Source organism: Octopus bimaculoides, chromosome 8, assembly GCF_001194135.2.
Source record: "Octopus bimaculoides isolate UCB-OBI-ISO-001 chromosome 8, ASM119413v2, whole genome shotgun sequence".
Classification (NCBI taxonomy): Eukaryota; Metazoa; Mollusca; class Cephalopoda; order Octopoda; family Octopodidae; genus Octopus; species Octopus bimaculoides.
Genome location: NC_068988.1, coordinates 96,188,117 through 96,206,626, shown reverse-complemented (window position 1 = coordinate 96,206,626; position 18,510 = coordinate 96,188,117). Strand labels below are relative to the sequence as shown.

The 18,510-nt window shown below is 37.5% G+C and overlaps 1 protein-coding gene across 2 annotated transcripts in view; it reads left to right on the top strand.

The window, feature by feature from the left end:
• LOC106868169 (uncharacterized) overlaps nucleotides 1-18,510 on the top strand; it is a 57,134-nt gene that overhangs the window by 30,160 nt on the left and 8,464 nt on the right. For both annotated transcript variants that reach the window (XM_052970292.1, XM_052970294.1), the window contains exons 25-33: nucleotides 842-960; nucleotides 1,400-1,514; nucleotides 2,021-2,175; nucleotides 3,845-4,016; nucleotides 5,255-5,693; nucleotides 6,853-7,000; nucleotides 8,818-9,129; nucleotides 10,514-10,623; nucleotides 14,107-14,235. In XM_052970292.1, the coding sequence (XP_052826252.1) occupies nucleotides 842-960; nucleotides 1,400-1,514; nucleotides 2,021-2,175; nucleotides 3,845-4,016; nucleotides 5,255-5,693; nucleotides 6,853-7,000; nucleotides 8,818-9,129; nucleotides 10,514-10,623; nucleotides 14,107-14,235 (1,699 nt within the window). The remainder of the gene's footprint in view (nucleotides 1-841; nucleotides 961-1,399; nucleotides 1,515-2,020; nucleotides 2,176-3,844; nucleotides 4,017-5,254; nucleotides 5,694-6,852; nucleotides 7,001-8,817; nucleotides 9,130-10,513; nucleotides 10,624-14,106; nucleotides 14,236-18,510) is intronic.

Here is an 18,510-nt window from a genome sequence, read left to right as displayed (position 1 = left end):
GAAGTGCCACTCCCAAACAGTGGAAGGAATCCAGGGTAGAGGGAGACCTAGGAAGACATGGGATGAGGTAGTGAAGCATGACCTTCGAACGTTGGGCCTCACAGAGGAAATGATGAAAGACAGAGACCTCTCGAGGTATGCTGTGACTGAGAAGACCCGGCAAATAAAGTGAGTCCACAGCTGTGACCTACACCAGTGTCGCATAACCAGCCTCAGCCCACTCAGAAGTACATTAGATCATAGGGTGACATGCTGTGCTTGAGGAGACCTATTGAGTCAAGTACATCAAAACCAAAATCAAATGGAAATTGTAGTTGTGATCCCCGTGCCAGTGGCACGTAAAAAGCACCATCCGAACATGGCCGATGCCAGCGCCGCCGTTTACCAAATCCACTTGCAAGGCTTTGGTCAGCCCAAGGCTATAGTAGAAGACACATGCCCAAGGTGCCACACAGTGGGACTGAACCTGGAACCATGTGGTTGGTAAGCAAGCTACTTACCACACAGCCACTCCTGTGCCTATATGTTGAAAATTTAATTCTAATTGGTTATTGCTTATTGATAGGAAATTAGTTTCCTGATAAGTGAAGAAGCCAGATATCAATATTTAATCATATTTTACTGATTTAGCCACAATAAATATTGTTTTTATAGTTTTACTTTAACAAAAAAGTTTTCTTATCAGTGAATAGGTTGCGGTCTCAAAGCGACGAAAATATTTTGGCAAATTTAAATGTTGAGGTGAATCTAACTGGGTTTTTTTTGGGGTTTTTTTTTAATACAAAATTATTCTGAACTTCTTTTTGTTTTGTTTTTTTGTTTTTTTTTTCTCTTTCAATAGGTTCTTTTGACAATTTCCTAAAATTGGGGGCTGAATTAGGGGTTCGTACAAACAACTACTCCAAAATTCAATATGATGTTGCAACAAAACTCCAAAAATTAAGACTTGAATCTAAGAAGGTAAATATTAACCTAATAACAATTTTATATGACTTTTTCCTATCATAATTACATTCCTGGTTTTCCTAATCATCTTTTGGATTACTGCCTGGAAGGGTTTTTAATCAAATAAATCAAACCCAATACTTAGGTTCGTTTGTTTGTTTGATGCTAAAATGATAAAGCATCCACGAAGAATGCTAGAATCAGGGCATCAAACCAAAATGCCAAAGACCATTTGGTTCCATTTCAGCCCTTTTTTATGGATGTTCCCTTTTATGTAATTGCTAAATTAGACAAAGTACCAGGCTTAATAGAAACATATAACCAACAAAAAAAAAAGAAAAAGAAGACCCCTTTAAGATAGTGCCCCCCAGCATGGCCACAATTGAATGATTGACACCATTGAAAGAAAGCAAAAAGAATAGCCTAGTTTGTGTTTCTTGTGATGTATTTTCAGATGGATGCAGTTGAAGCAAAGAAACAAACGTCTGATGTGAGTGTTGTGACTGATGCTGTTCTTGAAGAAATAAAACAAACGACTGATGCTGCTACTTCCATCACTAAAGACACTGGTAATTTAATTAACACTTTAATTATGTCTTAATTGAGAAGGTACAAGTGAGATGGTGAATGGAAAAAATATTGAAGTAATTGCTCAGATTTATGGCTGGTAATTTGTTGTTTCAAGGAAGCTTCGTCCGCCTGGTTGTCAGGAACGGGTTCAGGTCATCTGCAGTAAGCTGACATCCTCTCTTTTATGGTATTTCTTGTTTCTCTATGTTTTGAAACCTGAGCTAAGCACCATCGTTCAAAGATTCCTCAACCCAAGTGTTCATAAAGCTGACTTAATTAACTGCTTATTTCTCTCAGATTGGTCAAGTGATGTAAACACCTGATGAGACTCTAATAAGTATTGAAAACCTGTTAAAGATATTCATCTTTTTTTCTAAGTACCAGTAATATTCTAACATCAATTATCCCACCTCACACACACATTTCACCTCCACCAAACAACTGTACTTGTGTATAAAAAAAAAAATTTTTTAAACTGATTTTGTTTTCGTGTCCTGTAAACCAGGTTCAGATCCAGTCACTGAACTGATGACACCGAAGGACACTGAAGGGCACCAAGGAAATATTCTCACTCCTGATATCTTCCTAAATCTGCAATGCAACGACCTGCTTCTAAAAGACCAACATACAAGAGAAAGCAGATCTCCAACTCTGAAAAACGTACGATTCCATATTTGACCATTTTATTGCAAAATCTGTTGTTGTTGTTGTTCCTGTTCTGTTTTCTGAAATAATTGTTTATTTATTCAGTTTGTTTAGCTACAAAGGTAGAATTTGTTCCATTCTCTATGGCATTGGTGAATGCGTGGGGAATCAAGTTTACCAACAATGTTTGATATTTTACTTACTTCGATAATGTGGTGGTGATGTTTAAAACCTGAAAACCAGATCTGATTATGAAGATCTATGATCAAAAGTGTTCTAGCCATGACCATCCCATCTATATTGTCCACTCTTTTACTCCATCTTCAGCATAGTAAGGGAATATTTGTGGCGGTGGTTCTGCTGCATCCAAAAGTAAGCCATCAAAAGCCAAAACCACACTCCACCCACCCACCCAACTCACATATTCCAGTAGACAGAACTCCAAAGCACTCTGTTTTAGTACTTCACACTGCTGTGTCAGTATTTTAGCTGTTAATTAATTAAACTTTTCTTATTAATTGCGAGTGAAGTTGTCTGTAACATTGGAGAACTGGCTGAGGTGGGCGGGGGTCAGTGGAATGCAACCTTTGATCAAGAAAATATCAAAACATTTCAGACCACCTCACTGTTGAAGAATTAAATTACAGGTGAGAATAACAGGTGTAAGTATGGCCATGGGGCTAAGGAGTTTGCTTTGCAATCGTATGGCTCCGAGTTCAATATCACTGTGTGGAACCTTGGGCAAGTTTCTTCTACTTACAGCCAAGTTTATGTATATAATATATACACCACCAAACCCCCACCACACACACACACAAACTGTGTAGAAGACCATCAGATAGACGGTCCCTGTTCATGGCTGACAGACCTAATTCATCTCCCGATTTAATAACATCACTGACCCTTAGGTGCCACCCTTAATATATTCAACTTGCTACAAACATTCAAACCAAGTGTCCTTCTTTTCTTTCATTAGCCTCAGACAACATGTCAAAGGTCATACGTACGACACTTCCTCTTCTGACTCAGCCCTCACAATTAAAATCTAATTGTGGAAAGCAATGAAAGTACTGTAAATTTGATGGGGGGTGGGTTCATTATAATTGCATCACTGTCTTCAAATTCTCTGTGACTCTTGTGGATATAGTTTGAAGGGAGTCAGGACTCTCCTAAGCTGACTTCCTTAGATACACCCAGTAGCATAACTAGGGCAAGATGCAGGGGGAGGGCACTTGCCCCAGGTGCAGATTGAAGTGGGGGGGGGAGCGCCTCATCAAAAGCAAGAAAGATGAGACTTTAAAGATTTGTATGTTTTTTTTTTATTACATTTCATTTCACACATTAGTTATGTAGGTTTCAATCAGGGAAGTTGAAGCATTAAATGGTTAAAATAAGGGGTTTCGTAAAAGTAAACATTAAAAAAATATATTTTGAATTACAGGCTGTACCAAACTGACAGGTAAATGAACCCTGGCGAAGTATTTGTTCCTAAAATATTGCTTTAAAACATTAATTACTTGTAACAAATAAGTATTATATAATATCGTGTATTTTTTAATGGGGGTGGGGCACATTTTTGCATCTTGTCCCAGGCACAATTTAACCTAGCTACACCACTGGACACACCACCTGAAAGTAAAGCCACTGGAATCTACTGTTACTAGTTATTATTCTATAATTTCAGAAAGAAGAATCTAGTCATACATTCTTGAATGTCATTGATGTATCTTCATCTTCTGTGATGGCTGCTATTTCTGAAGCAACTCCTGTCATTTCTCAGCCTTTAATGAATACAAGGTTGACTCAACCAGTGAATGTTTATAAACCTTATATTGATACGGAAGCACTTCTCTCTGGTAAGAAAATAATCAGTTTTAAATCAGCATTTCATTTTTCACAAGCTATTTATCTGTTGGTATTTTGTTTTGTTTTTTAACAAGGCAAAGATAGGGGGTCTTGCTGTAAAGACATGGATACCTCAGTTTGAAAGGAAAGATGAGAGAGTAAAGGAGTAAGATGAAGAGAGCGAGAGAGATGATAGTAAAGATGTGTCACAGCATGCGTTCGAGGGACACTGGTGGCGGTGGGGTAAGAGTTGGGGAGGTTTAGACCGGGGGGGGGAAGGCAGGATGGAAATGAAGAGAGATATTGGAGAGGCTTTGTGGAGCAGGGGTTGCAGTGGATATGCAAGGGCTTTGAAGATGAAGCAGGTAAGTGAGGTGTTAATGATGGAGAACAAACAGCACAGGGGAGAGAAGGTACAGAAAGGAGGTGATTGATGGAGAGGGTAAGTGGGAGAAGATAATGGGAAGTGGAAGTGGTTTGGGGCGGGAAAGAAAGGTAACTGAGTAAGCCAGGGGCTGTAGTATGTGCCTATTCTAGGTCTCAGGTGATAGTGGAAGTGATGGGTGTGGGGAGGCAGGGAAGGTTGACAGGGCAGAGCCCCTCATGGGTAAGCATTACTTAGGAGGTTTTAGGATATCAATTCTGCTGTAGTGGGCAGGTCTTCTTCAGAACGTCAAGGTGCCAATTATCTTGGTCTTTGTCGTCTTTGTAAGGCTCAGCAGCTTGAGGTCAGCCTTCAATACTTTGTCACATGTCTTCCTGGGTCTCTCTCTTCCACAAGTTCCATTCACTGTAAGTGATTGGCACTTTTGTATGCAACTGCCTTTACAGAGTTACCTCCCATGCATAGACATAACTTCATTCCATCACGGAATCTTTCATTTATTCTTTTGCTCTTTTTTGTTTTTGGTTTTGGTTTCTTTTGTTGCTATGGCCAGCCATAGTAAGCAACATATTCTTTTGCTCTTTTACTTGTGTCAGTCATTTGACTGCGGCCTTGCTGGAGCACCACCTTTAGTCGAGCAAATTGACCCCAGGACTCATTCTTTGTATGCCTAGTACTTATTCTATCGGTCACTTTTGCCGAACCGTTAAGTCTTGTATTTAAAGGAATAAGATTAAAGAAACCAGTCAAGAAATCGTGTCCATAAGGCTTTGTTTGAAAATTAATCCTAAAAGCACAATATGGAATTGTAGGTTTTCATATTTATATATATTCTTTTTTTTTTTTTTTTTTTTTTTTTTCAAGATTTCAAGTATGAAAGTGAGCTTTCACCTGTACCATTCCAAGTAGACAGTAGACTTTTTGAAAGAAAAGAAAAAACACCTACACCTAGCAGTAATAATCAACCAAAAGTCTTTGAACCAAGAATTCTTTCACCTATCAACGAAGATTCAATCCAGTCATCTGAAACACCAGACCAGATCTCGCAGCCATCCGATAACCTGAACTGTACAGAAGCTGCTCAAGAGAAACATGCATTGCCAGCATTTAATAATCAAAGAGTTTCTTCTATTGAAGAACTGGCTTCTGAACTAATTTCTTCACCGAACTTACCAGACAAACCTCAGACTTCACAAGTATCACCAGACAAACCATTAATCCAACAAAACTCATCAGACAGACCATTAGGAAATTATGACCTGGCTGAACTGACCTCTTTTAACGAAGATGTCAACCTCCAGAGGTAAATCGATATTTAAGAATTTGGGGTGGGCGGGTGTTTCTGCTGGTGGTGGGTTCTGTCAGATAACCGAGAGAGGTTGAAAAGAAATAAGTGGAGTGTGATCCATTGGATGAGTGATGTTAACTTGCAGGAAAGCTGGAGCACAACTAAGAAATCAGCTGAGCTTTCAAGACATGGACAGAAGAGGTGGTTTCCACTGGGTGGGGGTATTGTGTTGTGAATGGACAACAACTATTTGGAAGCATGTGAGGGATCCTCTATGTGGTTGTTCAACTTGTTAGAAATAGAAGTTAAATCACACTCTAATCCCACCTAACCATCTTGAATAAGAAAACACATGAGATATGAAGTCTTATATGTTCTTAAAAAGACAAAATGATCATGGCTGGAATGATTTTTATCATATGTCTGATGACGATGATGATGATGATTGCAATACGCTTTATACAGCAGACCTATCTAATTCTTTCTAATTTTGATACAAGACTAGCAATTTGAGGGGAAGGGGCAAGACAATTATATTGACCCCCAGTACTTGACTGGTACTTTATTTTATCAATTCCAAAAGGACAAAAGATAAAGTTGACCTCAGCTGGATTTGAACTCAGAATGTAAAAAGCTAGAAGAAATACCACAAAGTATTTTGTCTGATGTGCTAATGATCCTGCCTGCTCATCAACTAGATCTGTCTAATTAATGACAGCATGGAAAAATAAACATAAATGATGTTGATGATGTCATGAATTAATATTTTTCTTGGTCCCTGTGTTTATAAATAAATGGATATTAATCCAGCTGGCGGAGGAAGTAATAAAATTACTGTCCTAACAGTTCAAATAAATGGTAGCACGGAACAACAACGTAATCTTATCACCATTACATACTGGCATGAGCTCGTTGAAGTTGACAAATACCAACATTTTATAAATGTTTTAGTTTAGAATTACCACTGTAAAATACTCTTGTCAATGCTAATGATATTAGATATTAGTACAAGAATTTTTGGTCTGTTTTCTGTTGAATGACTACCAGAGTTTCTATGCATAAATGTATGTACACACTCGTCATAGTTGAGAAAGAAGCAAGAGATTGCTAACAATAAATTATTTCCTGAACTAAAATAATGGGTATCTTTCTTCATATGATTTCATTTTCACAGCTTTAAAAACTTGGTTCCTCAACAAAAAACTCCAAGAAATATTTCACAAGATTTCTTGAAGACAAATCTTATGAAAATGAGTCATCAACTTGGTGTGTTGGATAAACTTTCTTTGAAAATGGAAGAGGAAAGTAGAAAGACAAAACTGGTGAGTAAAGATATATTATTATGAAGATATAGGTTATTAGCGATATTTATATAAATATCAATTTATAATATAATATATATGTATATATATGCATACATACATATATATATATATATATATATATATATATATATATATATATATATATATTTATATATCATCATCTTCCATAATAGCATGGGTGGGATGGTTTCACAAGGGCCTGCACCAGACTTCTGTGACTATTTTGACGGGATCTTTACAGCACTTCCTAACCACAACCACCCAGCAGAGTGGACTTAGTGCTCTTTACATGGCACAAGCACAGGCGAGGTCAGTTTTGGTAAGGTTTTTACAGCTGGATGCCCTTCCAAACACCAACCACTTTACTGTGTGGACTGGGTGCTTTTAAGTGGCACCTGCACTGACAGCGTCACTAAGTACCTTGCAGGACAAAAAAAAAAACGAAAACTTTCAAGAGGGGAGGAGGCATTGAAGGAGGTGATCTTGTGTTGGATGATGAAAGGTTATAGTGAGACAGATACAGGTGTCTTGCTGGTTACCTGGCCAGAGAGAGAGATCAGGAATGATGACAGAAATAAGTGCAAAGGAAATACATGGTTACCCAACCTGAGGGAAGTGCAGAAGGAGAGAGAGAGAGAGAGAGACAGCAGGATAAAGATGGTGGCAAAATGCCAGGCATACTTACAAGGGACAGGGATCAGAATATAAATGGGATGGTTGAGTAAAGGAAGAGAGAGATATAGATGGTGGCAAGTGCAAGGGCAGACCCTTGAGGGTCAAAGGTCATAATATGTGGCAGGATATTGTGAAGGGTGTGTGAATAAGTGGCAAAAGACCTTGGTATATATAGAGTTGGGGGACTACCAGATAGCAATGATACAGAGGAACAGGGGACAGGATTGAGGAGTGAGAACTAGGCATAGTGTATGAAGGAGGAAATGTGAGGAAGAGAAGAGATGTAGATTGGTTTGTTGGGGTAGGGTGAGTGAAAAGTTTTCTTGTTACGTATGGGTGGAACACACAGGTTGGGGGCTAAGAGATAGCAGTAGTACTTTGGGTAAATGTCTTCTTCTATAGCCAACCAAAGCCTTGTGAATGGATTTGGTAGATGGAAACTGAAAGAAGCCCATTGTGTATATACGCTGGACAAAAAGCCTTCTGCTATTTTATTACAGATCGTTTTGTCCTAAGTTAAACACATGCCAAGGTTGACTCTGCCTTTCATGTTGGTATTGATAAAACTAAACAACAAATACCTGGGGTTTATCTAATCAGCTGTACCCTCCATGTAAATTTCTGGTTTTTACTCCAGTTTTTAGAAATCAGTGTGAAGGCTTCAAGGTCCAGGTATTTGTTTCATGTGTGTGAGGTCACGAGTTCAGTTCCCGGTGGTACATTGCATCCTTGAGCACATCGCTCCACTCCACTCAGCCAACGAAAATGAGTTTTACCAGTAATTCAAAAGGGCCAGCCTTGTCATACCTGAATCTCCCGGAGAACTATGTCAACACTATGTATGTCTGAGGAGTACTCAAGCACTTGTACTTTCACAAGCAGGCTGATCTGTTGATTAGATCAACTGGAACACTCTTCATCATAACCAACAGAAAATCAATAATATTCTTATATTAGTCCATCCAGATGAAGACGACGACAATTGACATTGAATTCACTTGGCCTCTCTTAGGCTACTTTCTAACTAAATTAAATCTATGGAGAAAATGTCAAAGATTATAGTAAAATTGTTGTTATTTTTGTGGTTGTTTTCTTAATTATTTAACTTATTTTGTGTTGTCTATTTATATTGTTTCTAGTTTAACGAAGAAATTAACTCCTTAATTGCTCAGCAACACCATTACGATGTCGACAGTCTGTTGCCGAAAGATGACTTCAAACAGGCACAGCATCCTCCAACATCCATTGTGGCTGGAAACCAAATCAAAAATCTTGTCTCTCAAAATACTCCATCTTCATCAACTGTTGTAGACCATGCTCGATATCACTCCAAACCTCAGCCAGCTGTCAGAGACTATGAACCATATATAGCACTCCTGAGACAACAACATCATCAGCATCAACAACCACATGACATTGAGATTGACAGATATGGAGAATTAGATGAACCAGTAAGTGATTGCTTTTTTTTTTTGAATACATCAGTTTTTATTTCATCACCTGACACAACAACCTACACTTCAAGCTAAAATAACTTGTACATGGTCACTCAGCCTGCTAGAAATAGTAGCCAACTCTCTCTCAAAGCTCGTCTCACCATCTTAAATAAGGAGAGGACTCTGTAAATAATATAGTCTCATATACCTGTAATGGGTAAGCTTTTATGCAGTGAGTTGACCTGCTAGAAATAGTAAGTAAATTTTCGTGAAGTCATTCTGTGAAGATGGGATGGTCACATCTGGAATGCCTTTAGTCATAGTACTTTTAAATTTTTTGATAAGGCTGACCTATAAATATTCATCAAATAGATGAGATGACCATGGCTAGAATGCTGTTGATCTTGGTTCATCTCTCTCAGGCTTGAGTTGACCCAGAGTCAACTCAAGTCTTCAGTTTTTATAGAATAACTTAAAACCCATGATAGAATTCCTAGATCCAATAGTAACTTCTGAAGATTTTCTCTTTGTGTAGTGTATCTAGGGCACACCAGTTTATGGGAGCCAGTCCCTCTTCAAGTTGTACTCACAGACAGAATTGCACTCTGCTCTGTAACCTAATAAAACATTTATTCATTTTATAATCTTGCTACAGTTTACCTGGTGGACTGCTTAAATATCTTGACAACAAATACAATATGGTGACAATGATGAGATACAAACCATGAATCTTCTCTCAGTTGTTTATCCAATATGCCAACTTCATAGCTATCCTTACATTTACAAATCTCAAATACACTGTGGAATTAGGAAGAGCATCCAACCATAGAAACTGTGCCAGAACAGACATTTGAACTTGATGCAGTCCTCTGGTTTACCAGATCCTATAAATTGTTCAACCCATGCCAGCATGGAAGATGGACCTAAATCCTTTAGCATTTAAACTGGCCAAAATATTCTATCAGCCACTCATACCTACCTTACAATGGTCATTCTAGAACTAAACAATCGTATCATTGAAATCTTAAAGTTACAAAATAATGTACAATTAACTCAAGACAATGTGAATAAGCAGAACGTTTGACAGAGTGATGTGAATGCTAAAGGGTTAAATGATGCTGACAATGAATTCGTTTCACTCATCGCCCTTTGAACTGCATCAAAGAAACGACCATCCACACCAACTCTCTACACTTATTTTCAGTTTGCTATTTAGTTACTGAGTCACCAAGTCTACTCTTTGACTCGTCATTAATGTTGAAATGTTTATTTAAAATAATTGTTTCTGTAATTAATTTCTCAGTAGAGGTTAGTAATTAGTAATGTCGAACATTATTAATAGTTTGAATTTTGTTTCTTCTTAGCTTAACCTATTAACCGCTTCATGAACCTTTTCTAGGAAGACAAACTTGAGCAACCATCTGCAGACCATGAATCTCTCATTCAAGAATCTCTGGAAGACAGAAATACAACAGAAAAATCTAAATCCAAGGAACCTCATGAACAATGGTTTGATTTCTCAGTTTATGTGTTTGTGAAGAATTTAGTTAAATGTATATATTTTGGCCTTTTTACAGCCCAAACTTTATTTTACCCAGTTAAATATTTTTTCATATCATTTATTTCTGTTAGTCTGCTTGTCTATATATATCTACATGTTACTCTGTACTTACATCTGTCCATATTTGTTAGCTGTTTTATGTTTAATGTGTGTCTATGTGATTGGTTATTGGTTATTATGTCATACAAATTATAATTGTGAATAAAGTTCTCCATAGCAGATGTTTTCTAGAGGAAGGTATGTTATATCAATGGATCAATTCATTCATCATCATCATCATCATCCGTTTTCCATGCTAACATGGGTTGGACGATTTGACTGAGGACTGGTGAACCAGATGGCTGCACCAGGCTCCAATCTGATCTGGCACAGTTTCTACAGCTGGATGCCCTTCTTAATGCCAACCCCTCTGAGAGTGTAGTGAGTGCTTTTACGTGCCACCGGCACAAGGGCCAGTCAGGCAGTACTGGCAACGGCCATGCTCAAATGGTGTTTTTTACGTTCCACCTGCACAGGAGTCAGTCCAGAGGCACTGGCAACGACCTTGCTCGAATGTTTTGTTCCCGTGCCACAGGCACAAGTGCCAGTAAGGTGACGCTGGTAACGATCACACTCAAATGGTGTTTTTTATGTGCCACCGGCACGGTAGCCAGACAGCTGTTCTGGCAATGTCCCGCTTTGATTGGATATGATCTCAGAATCCATGAGTTTGTGGTTTAACCCATTTGGTACCAAACCACCTGAGGTTGCCCTTCATTGTGTGATACAAACTTCCAGTTTAAAAATGATTTAAGTTAAAACCTTCCATCAAAATTTCATGTGCCAAACACCAACTTAATAAGGACAACTTAATAAGGACAAAGCCTGTTGTGTGTGTATCTACACACACACACGCATGTGTGTCAGTGTTTGTCCCCTGTCACCATTGCTTGACAAACTTATATAAAAAAGGACAAGTATTTGGGTTGATTTCTTTGACTAAAATTCTTCAAGGTGGTGCCCCAGCATGGCCATATTCCAGTGACTGAAACAAGTAAAATATACTCTCAAAATGGATTCAACAAGTTCTCTTAAATAATCTGCATTAAGCCTAACCTAGATAACGTTTTTGAACTTTTATTTACTCGATTGATTCTATAATCTTTTGTTATGACAAAGACTTTCCTTCCCTCATTGATTAGTTGTTTCTAAATCTGCCTCTTGTGTGCTGGTTTATTTCAGTCTATCAATAATCACATGAAGACAGTCTTAATTTTAATCTAAAGCCGGGGTTGTGTGTTGGGTTCATGTCAAATGATCCAGAATGACACACACCGTGACCCAACTCTCTCACGATGCCAAGTGATGACAGCAGCTGCTACTATACTCAGACTCCCATTGTTCACACTTGGTCAAATGAAATTCATCATCATCATCGTTTAACGTCTGTTTTCCATGCTGGCATGGGTTGGACGGTTTGACTGGGACTGGCAGGCTCCACTCCGATCTGGCAGTGTTTCTACAGCTGGATGCTCTTCCTAATGCCAACCACTCTGAGAGTGTAGTGGGTGCTTTTTACGTGCCACTGGCACAGGAGCCAGTCAGGCGGCACTGGCATCGACCACATTTGGATGGTACTTTTTCAGATAAATAATTATACTATACACTATATATTGAGTACATTTCTCCCGTTTGTTAATTGCAAACACACCTACACACACACACACATTTAGTCTCATTTTGCTATTTTACAGTCTATTTATAAAATTCTTGATCTCAATTAGAAATTAAAAAAAGTTGCTTTAATTTCATTTCATCTATTTTCATCTCCTAAAGTAAATATTTCTCAACATTTGTTTTAATTGGACTCTACTTAATAAAGCATCCAATTATAACACCAAGCATTCGTTTAGTTTATTTACTGTAACGGGTTCTATCAAATTCAGGTTGTTTTGTTTTTTTTTCTACCTCCCCCTTTTACAACTATTCTGTTCCTAAATTGGAATTCTTCAACAGTTGTGTATCTATGTTTTAACCATTCCATTTTCTGAAACATTCTCTTTTAAATTATCATTATCATTGTCATCGTTTAACATCCGTTTTCCATGCTGGCATGGGTTGGACGGTTCGACTGGGGTCTGGGAAGCCAGGAGGCTGCACCAGACTCCAATCTGATCTGGCAAAGTTTCTATAGCTGGATGCCCTTGCTAACGCCAACCACTCCGAGAGTGTAGTGGGTGCTTTTTATGTGCCACCAGTACAGGGGCCAGAGGAGGCTGGCAATGACCATGATCAATTGGTGCTATTTATGTGCCACTGGCACAGAAGCCAATCAAGGCGGCGGCTGGCATTGGCCACGTTTGGATGGTGCTTTTTACATGCCACTGGCACGTGGATCACAACTACAATTTCCATTTGATTTTGGTTTTGATGTACTTGACTCAGTAGGTCTCCTCAAGCACAGCATGTCGCCCTACGATCCAAAGTACTTTTGAGTGGGCTGGGGCTGGTTATGCGACATTACAAAAAATACCTTGCAATCCACGTTACTGTAATTATGTGCAATGCCTCCCTGTTGGAACCCTCCCCCCAAATTGCTGGCCTTGTGCCATAATTTGAAATCAATTTATTATTATTACTTATGTAGTTTATATTATGCAACAATGATAGTAGGGGGGGCTCCAAAAGTGGTCTCAGGGAGTAGCATCCCTGCTTTCCTGAGCTAGTTTTCCACCACATTTCTTAAAAACCATGGTCACGGGACCTAGAAACTGAGGTTGGGGGTAAGCAAGGGCATGCTCCCCGTAGAAAATCCAGCCCCAAAAAAGCCTCATGATAGCAAAGGAGAATGGGCACCAGTCAGCCCAAAGGTTGGGGTGCTCTGCACTTGCCTACCTCGGTTGCTATGGCATTGAGGTAGATCCGGCCATTAACGGAGACAAAACCTGGATTTAAAACACTGGATGATGATGAATAGTAATAATGATTTTTAACATAAAGCTGAAGGTCTCAGTCTTGGAGAAAGGCAACAACTAATTAAATCTTGACTTGTAACTATTTTATAAATGTAATTAGAGAAAGATTAAAGGTAAAGAAATCAGCTCCAGCATAATTTAAGCTTAGAAAGTAACAAAATACCACAAGGTATTTTGTGTATACTGCCCTGATTTCTAATAATGGCAGAAAGTCACTCCTTTTGGGGATTGCCAACACTAGACTGTTGCCTATTTTATCCAATACAATAGAATTAATGATACACAATGAGAGAAAAGAAGAAGATTGAAAAGCAAATGGTTATCCTGACAATATGTAGACAAAAGAAACCAGGTATGATTCATTAAGCTTTGAATTAATGGAGACATATTATCTGTTTATTTATATCTCACTTCTAATCGTGTCTGTGCAACATTATAAACCCAAGACCTCTGACTAGTGTTGTGTTATTTTGACAGGCTAAAAGACATGTCTATACTCAGCAGCGTCAGTGATATCATGGTAGACCTGTTTCAGCAAGGCCATATCAACCCCACCAATGTCGGAGCCAATCAAGACTTTGATCCGAAAAACAATGAAGAGTTTAGGTAAATATTTTGAATACTTTTGTTTTGCTTTTGAACAAAACAAACTTTGCAAATACAAAGTGCTTCTGAGAGAGAGAGACTTAAAATGACAACCTATTCTTACATTTTCAGCCTTTCTTTCTTTTCTATCATCATCATTATCTAATTTCCATTTTCCATGCTGGCAGGGGTCGAACAGTTTGACTGGAGCTGGTCAGCTAGAGAATTAGCCAGGCTCCAATTGTCTCTTTTGCCATGGTTTCTGCAGCTGGATGTCCTTCCTAATGCCAACCGTTTTACAGTGTGTGCTGGGTACTCTTTACATGGCACCAGCACAGATACTTTTAAAGTGGTCCCAGCATGTAAAATGTAAATATGTTTTCAACATTTAAACCAAGGCTAATCTTATTTCTTACTCTATTTCTATGTGTGGTAAGAAGTTTGCTTCCCAACCGCTTGGTTTTAAGTTCAGTCCAACTGTGTGGCACCTTGGGCAAGTATCTTTTAAGAAAGCCAGGTTTCTCTTCTTTGATGTGTCTTAAAGAGAAGGACACCTTAAATAATGTTAGATATCCCTAAAAAAGCTGGGATGGACATAATACTTTTGATCATAGATTGTGCTCAATCAAGGTTGATCTGGAACTAAACAACAACAACAAAAGGAGGAACTTTCACAGACAAGAGATATCTGTCTTCCACCAGACACAATTCCAGGCCCTCACTGCTCTGTAGAGTGAAATTGTGTAGAATACATAACCTATACACCTTAGGCACAGGTGTGTGATTAAGAAGCTTGCTCTGCAACCTTCGTGGTTTTGGTTTCAGTTTGTCAGTGTGGCACCTTGGTAAGTGTTTTCTACTAGAGTCCGGGGCCAACCAATGCCTTGTGTGTGAATTTAGTAGGTGGAAACTGTGTGGAAGCCTGTCGAGTATACGTGTGTGTGTGTGAGAGAGAGAGAGAGAGACTTTGTAGTTGTCCCTTCTACATCGCTTGATAACCAGCGTTGCTTTGTTTACGTTGCCTTGGCTTAGCGTTTCGACAAAAAGAGACCGATACAATAAGTACCAGACTTTAAAAAATAATAAATAATTGGATCGATTTGTTAGATTAAAACCGTCGAAGCGGTGCCCCAGCATGGTCGCAGTCTAATGACTGAAACTAGTAAAAGAAAAGATTACAGAAATTCTGAAAGCAATATGAAGCAGTGGTTAGAAGGAACTTCATCAGAATATGGATTTATATCAAATTAAAGACACGTGTTGGGTTTTGTTTTAGTTGTTAGCTCCATGTCAGCCGTCTATTTTCTCCAACATAGTCTTGGACTATATAATCCGATATGTCCTTCCATTTTTAAATCAGTAATGTATAATATGAGAGAAGTTTGACTGCTATTTCTAGTTAGAATATAGAGGAAATGTGGGTGTTTTGTTTAACCCTTGGTTAATCTTTCCTATATTCATCTATAATGAAAGACGTTTTACTAACAGTGTATCGATAATGTCGTTGTCCAATGGTTACTATTTTTAGCAAGTTGAATGACTATATAGTAACATAGATAGAAATGTACCCATTCATTGGTACAGAGGTAAGTTTCTATCAAGGAAAACCACATTGATCATTTCTTGAAAGCATCAAAGACGTTCTTTAAACACTTATTGTGTCTTGTAATGGTCGTTCGGTAAAATACGACAGAATAATCTATGCTTTTTAACAGAGAGGTCTCTCGCTCTTTCTTTCAACTGCATCAATAGAATTTTGTATTACAGCCAAGTACGATCTTAGTGCTTAAATTCTACGTTCATTGGCTTGCGCACTGACTAAGTACAATTAGTAAATTTGCTGGATCAAAGCCACAAATTAAGTTATTAGAACAGCCATGAATAAATATTGCGGTGTTTCAAAAATTGTTTTTTTTTTCATTTGACAAACGGTGTGATTGGAGGAAGTAATAAAATAAGGTTGAATGTGTCGACGGTTATCAATTGATACTCAAAACGGAACAACCAAACCGCCTTTTCCTTTTGACCGTTGTCAATATATCTGTTGTTGCCTACTATCGTATGGTTTACTTAAATATACCTTATAGTACAGAATAGGTAAGAGTCAAACCATTGAGAAGTTTAAAACTTGATGTATTTAGCAATTTTACTTTGATAATTTTTCAAATCTTTGAACGTCGTCTTCAGCGCGAATTATTCTTTGAAAACGACATAGAGAATAGATACACGAGAATAAAGGTCAAAATATCTTGAATGTCATTACGTGCTTTCATGCGAGAAAATTGAACTCAAAAGCTAAATAACAAGTTATTCTTCTAACGCGACGCTTTCACTTTTCCGAGAAGCTTTTAATTTTGCAAACGTTCAATTTTTCCGACGCTATTCGAGATGTCTACTATCTTCATATGAATAATGTGTGTAAATAATGAAGTACATTGGAAGAAGCCCTCGGATTCTGGAGGAAGGGCAAGTCGATTTAATCGAGCCTCGGCACAGGACTGCCTCATATTTTATTGACCTTGGCGGGATTTGAAATCAGAATATAAAGGGACGTGATTAAACGCTGTAAGACATTTTACTTGACGCTCTACCGATTTTCCTATCTAGTGCCCTTGTGTGTGTAAATATTTACACACACCGTTTATAAGACCTTAAATAGGTGTTTGGTACTAAATGAAGATTTTAAAAATCATATATCATAGGCTACCAGTCTGGACGTTAATTCGGATATATAAATTATGCATATATAATATTAAAAAATATACTTTTTTCCACTGTTACAAAAATGGGTCCCGTTTTATTAACTTAGGGATACCATCAGCATAAAAATGTGTTAACAATGCAGAGAGCATCAAAAAGCTAACTAGGAATAATTATGAAAGCAAAAAAAAAAAAACGAGTTAATTGGTTCAGAAACAGCGGGAGACAACTCTGGACATGTTCTGCATCATTATAACTTTTTCAGTCGAACCGTATTTGTCAAAGAAGTTTTGAGATAATTACTAAGTAAACATACAAAAAAATTACACTGATTGGTCTAGAAAAAAAAAGAGAATTATTTCGAGAATAAATTACTAGAGACGCCATCCGCACGAAAAATAAGTGTTAGCATATTTAGAGCCATGAGTATGAAAAGACTACCTAGAAATAATTATGCAGTGACGAAAAAACAGTATTACTCATTGGCTAATATTGTAATTATTTCGGCAAACACGAGCGACAACTTCGAACATATTTCGATCTTATTATGCTCTCATTAGCAAAGTGTAGACGTCATATATTTACTTGGTGAATCCCCTGTTTCTACTTCAGCAAGTACCATCTTTTGTTACTGCTCTCAAATTTACATCTTAAAAAACAAAAAAAGAGGTATTTAATTCCTTATATCTAACCCATATTCAAATTATGCTAATTTCGCTAAACATGTATGCTATCTTCGTTTCTCTGCTAAAGAATTTATTTCCTAATCATTATTTAGATACCTAATTCTCCTATCGTTATTTTTTTAATTAATTATAAAGAACAAAATCTGTTGCTGATTAAGTGAATACATTAAAAATGATTAAGTAGGAAATAAGAACATTATGGACAAATAAATTACGATAGAAAATTTCTCTTTTCTACCAACATCACTCACAACCATCTTAGTCTGGGATTGGTTGGAGATGAGAAAAGGTTCGTTAAGAATTGCATCTTCATTAAACAAAATAGACTATCAAGTTTTAATGAGGTTTTTCATTGTTTTAAAAGTGTGATTGTCAAATACCATTAAGTCTATAGTGAAGCCATTCTTTTAAATTCGTCGTATTGGCTCTTCTTCTTCAAACCATTCTCTCTTCCACCGATTCTTATATTTTTTTTCTCTAAAACGCAAACGTTTCTTGTTTGTAATTTTCAACATTTTATATTCTTTTACCTGTGTTATTTATATACCTTTACGGCATTTATGTTTTTATTTTGGCGTTGCAGAATTCAAGTTATATGAACGTATCTCAGCCTTATTTAACGATTTTCATTGCACATAAATTACGTTTTTTTTACATAAGTATATTTGTTTTAGCAGTCCATAAAATCTATCGTTAAATTAACTGAGATTTGTTTGAAATTTTAATCAAAACGAATATTTATTAAACGTTTAAAATGTTTGACGAGTTGAACATTATACTAAATATGGTAAATTTTGATACATTCACCCGCACGATTTTCAGTAAGAAAAGAAGAAAAAAAACTTGGATTTTTTGCGTGGAATCAAGTACCCGGACCTCCTAATATAATGCAAACCCCTTATTTTTGTTC